Source organism: Pecten maximus, chromosome 4 (assembly GCF_902652985.1).
Source record: "Pecten maximus chromosome 4, xPecMax1.1, whole genome shotgun sequence".
NCBI classification, from domain to species: Eukaryota; Metazoa; Mollusca; class Bivalvia; order Pectinida; family Pectinidae; genus Pecten; species Pecten maximus.
The window spans coordinates 36574823-36578419 of record NC_047018.1 but is presented as its reverse complement, the minus strand read 5'-3'; the positions used below and the strand labels follow the sequence as shown (position 1 = coordinate 36578419).

At 39.0% G+C, this 3597-nt stretch overlaps 1 protein-coding gene across 1 annotated transcript; it reads left to right on the top strand.

The window, feature by feature from the left end:
* The first annotated feature begins 2089 nt into the window (after positions 1-2089).
* LOC117325988 (nucleolar protein 58-like) lies at positions 2090-3390 on the top strand. Its single transcript, XM_033882539.1, has 2 exons — positions 2090-2232; positions 2523-3390. The coding sequence occupies exons 1-2, from the start codon at positions 2137-2139 to the stop codon at positions 3315-3317; spliced, it is 891 nt and encodes a 296-aa protein (XP_033738430.1). The 5' UTR covers positions 2090-2136; the 3' UTR covers positions 3318-3390.
* The last annotated feature ends 207 nt before the right edge of the window (positions 3391-3597 follow it).

Below are 3597 nucleotides of genomic sequence, written 5' to 3'. Positions count from 1 at the left end.
AACTCAACTTAAGCTACGATCACAACAACCGTTCAGTGTTCCTTTACGGAAGTGACGACAACACAGCTAGTAATGGCGTTAACACCCGATGCAGTCCGAAATATTATTTTGTAAATTATATCCAAGAAATTTAAATGTTAATTTCGGACTGCATCGGGTTCGAATTTACACGTATCATCATTTTCTCTTTGACTGCTTTCAGTTATGTTTACCTCCACGATCTTCTGTAACCGTATAATAAATAGATTCATAAAGTCTATTCAATCATAAATTAAAGAGTTGGGTAGACTTTATTTAAATTATCGCCAACAATGATGTAACGGAATACAGAAGAAGAGAAATACAATAGTGTGTCCACTTGCATTTTAAATCCATGTGATTGTGTGGCCCGAGGGATTTTGATAAACAAGAATAATGTGTTGTTTTATCTTTCATTTTGAACAAGGCAATATTTTTCTCAGAATTATCCCCATTGCCACTTTTCAAAGTCGACCATGTACGTTTAAGGATGCTGTTGATATGCTTAATTTCTAATCATGTTATAGCCCAAAGCACTGACTTGTAAGTAAACAATCAAGCGAGATAATGGTCAGCATTGGTTTTGGTTTAATTTGATATTTGATATATCACGTGAACATATAACAAAGCGAGTAAGCAATACATCATTTAAATGGGTAGCACGAGCCAAACTCTTACATGAGGGTTGAGATATCCCTGTCCTTGATACAAGCCCATGCTTGTTCTCACTTACTGTACTTAAAAGTAACAAATTGTAAGGTGTTGTCAATCTGTTTCAATGCGCCATCATCAATATGTCTCATGAAAATATGCGTCGAAATTGATGACGTCATTAATTTGCGACGTGATTATGCTACATCAAATGGTGACGTCACACTGTTGTGTGTGTCAACACAGAAATCGATCTCGGGGGTATAAGGGGTATAAAGCCAGCAATTTTGTTAACAATTCTGACGCACACTCCACGGAGCGTTGAACATGGCGCGATCAAAAACTTTCATACAAACATAATTTGCTGGCAAATATGTGATAAAAATAATCAAAGATGGGTCTGTTCCGTGAACAAGGATATCTCAACCCTAGCTCATGTAAGAGTTTGGCTGGCCAGCACTCAGCAAGCCTCGTGCTGACTGGCCAAACTCTTACACTCGGGTTGAGGTATCCCGTCCACGGAACAGACTAATGTTAGATTATATTTATACCATCTATAGCAACCACGGGATCACCCTTAATTAATTGAAGTATGTTATTTTTCACCTAAAAATAGAACGTGAACCAACTCATCCCCAAATGAAAGCAAAAAACATGGGTTTGCATCAAATGCAGAGAATTTTCACTACCAATTTATTATGTTTTTTCAGGGTAACATATCTTCAATTTTTATCTAACAGACTCACATTGATTATCTAAGTCGTGGACGATGTTATAATTTTAATAAATCATTTTCTTTTTCTTCGCGACAGAAACCGGTACGCCTGATCGACTGGTTTAATCCTACTATTTTCCACCCATACATATAATTTTCAGCCTATTTGAATGCACGCAAATACCCACCTCGCCATTATATACACTTGAAGACCAAAAAATTAAACTTCCTTTGTATAGTTGAATGTCAAAATCTTAAATTGGCGGACAACCTGCACCAGCGTGTTGCGAGCTGCCCTTACCGGAAGTCAGCTGTCAACCAGCTGTTACAAGGATCTCGCTTGCCTTGCCACGGTCTTTACCAGTGTCTCCATAGCGTACCTATGAGATATGTGTCTCCCTTATAGTCAGTAGTCTTCTGGGTATCCGACGATGGAGTTCTGCTTGCCCTCCCCAGATTCTTACTGGGGTCTCCTTTAGCCAGCAGAAATAATGTGCGCGGTCTAGTAGAAAGAAATTCTTCTAAAGTAATTCAGCTTTTGATTAAATAAGATTCCTTATTAATACCATTTGTGTTAGCGAAGCATAGCGGGTAGAGGAAAAATACCCAGACAATCCAGTCTACGACCCAGGTCACTTCCGTGGCACATTATGACGTCACGAAGTGTGGGATATTATGACGTCACAATACATTGTTTCTATGTACGCTTTATCCATTTCGCGATCACAGCTTTGTACTTTTCTCCACAAATCATGGGATGCACGTACGCAAAGACTACGGAGTATGAACAGAAACCAAAGAGAGGCCGGCTGAGGGCGCTGTTCGGACGGGATCACAGACGTAGCAAGGTAATTTACTCCCAGGCGGATTGCTGCTACGGTGTTTTCCAATCTACCAAATGTTGAGACAAGCAGTTAATTTTCTTGAATTTCATCATTCCAGATTCTAAGTCTGATTAACCCAGCGACCTTGGCTCCGTAATCGAGCATTTGTGCAATAAGCTAAACAAAGATTTGTTTTGCCGGAAATATTCTGTTATATATAACACATAAAAGATTAGAATGTGACTTTAAATTTAATTATCGGGATATTCTGTTATTTATTATCATACAATACCGGTGTTATCTTCTCCCTACAGATTCAAACTATCCACATAGGAGATCCTGTAGGAGTAGCCGTGAATGAAGGCACTCCAATGTTGAATCTTGCACGAAAAACAGAACAGACTGTGTTGACTCAGCTGAGGGTGGAAGGAATCATACCAAAAAAGGGATCAGGAGGCGTGGCCTTCACCGTGAAAATTAATGACGAAATTCAACACCGGTCGGCCTCAAATGACACATCTTATCAATTACCGGGAATTCCACAATATTTCAGGGATACTACGAAACCAATGAACTTAAAACCCCGAATCTTACCACCTCTAAACACAAGGAGTGTAATCAAATCATCTCCTCAGCAACGTGAAATGGATGCAGAAAATTTGAAGTACGAAACTCTAAGTAGGAAAGGGGAAATGGCGCGATTGTCTGATCACAGACGACAATTAGCAGCGACCAAAAGAGAAGCGAAGGAGAAAGACAGGCGCGAGCGACTAGAGGCGAAGATAATGAAAAATTCTTCTCAGGAAATCCAGGGAATTGATAAGGTAAAGGTCACCGAGAAAATTGAACAAGCACGGCTTAAAAGGGAACAAACAGCCGAAGAAAAACTAGCAAGAATCAACGCAAAATTGGCCAAAATTCCAAAGCAGGAGAAACCAAACAAGATATCTACCGAGGAGAAATTAGAGCGAGCTCGACAGAAAAGAGAAAAACGACTGGAAGGAGTGAGAGAGAAGTGGGAAAAGAAGGAGAGAAAGATGGAGGAGATTAAGAAGAGTCGAAGATTAGATAAACCGCAAGTGTCTGTACCGAACATCGAACTCAGTTAGATGATGATGATGATGATGATGATTGATTTGTTTGATCATGATGATAAAAAAAATGGACAAATAAAATAGTTCCTTCCCATTTCATGCTTTTTGTCATTTATTTTCCTCTTTTGTCAGTTTAGATTAGTCTTCTAAATCATATCGAGCAGGTAGTGTCCATAAGAGACGCTAGCTGAGACTGACTTATTTGTATAATAATGAATCATTGGTTAAATAAAATGGAGCTGATTTCAATTTGTTATCCTTCAATGAACACTCCGTTTGCGCGACTTATATATAA

Bases quoted from the DNA above. Each gene is read 5' to 3' on its own strand.
- LOC117325988 (XM_033882539.1), top strand. From the start codon at position 2,137: ATGGGATGCACGTACGCAAAGACTACGGAGTATGAACAGAAACCAAAG. The intron at 2,233-2,522 runs GTAATTTACTCC...TTCTCCCTACAG, and splicing joins GGGATCACAGACGTAGCAAG to ATTCAAACTATCCACATAGG.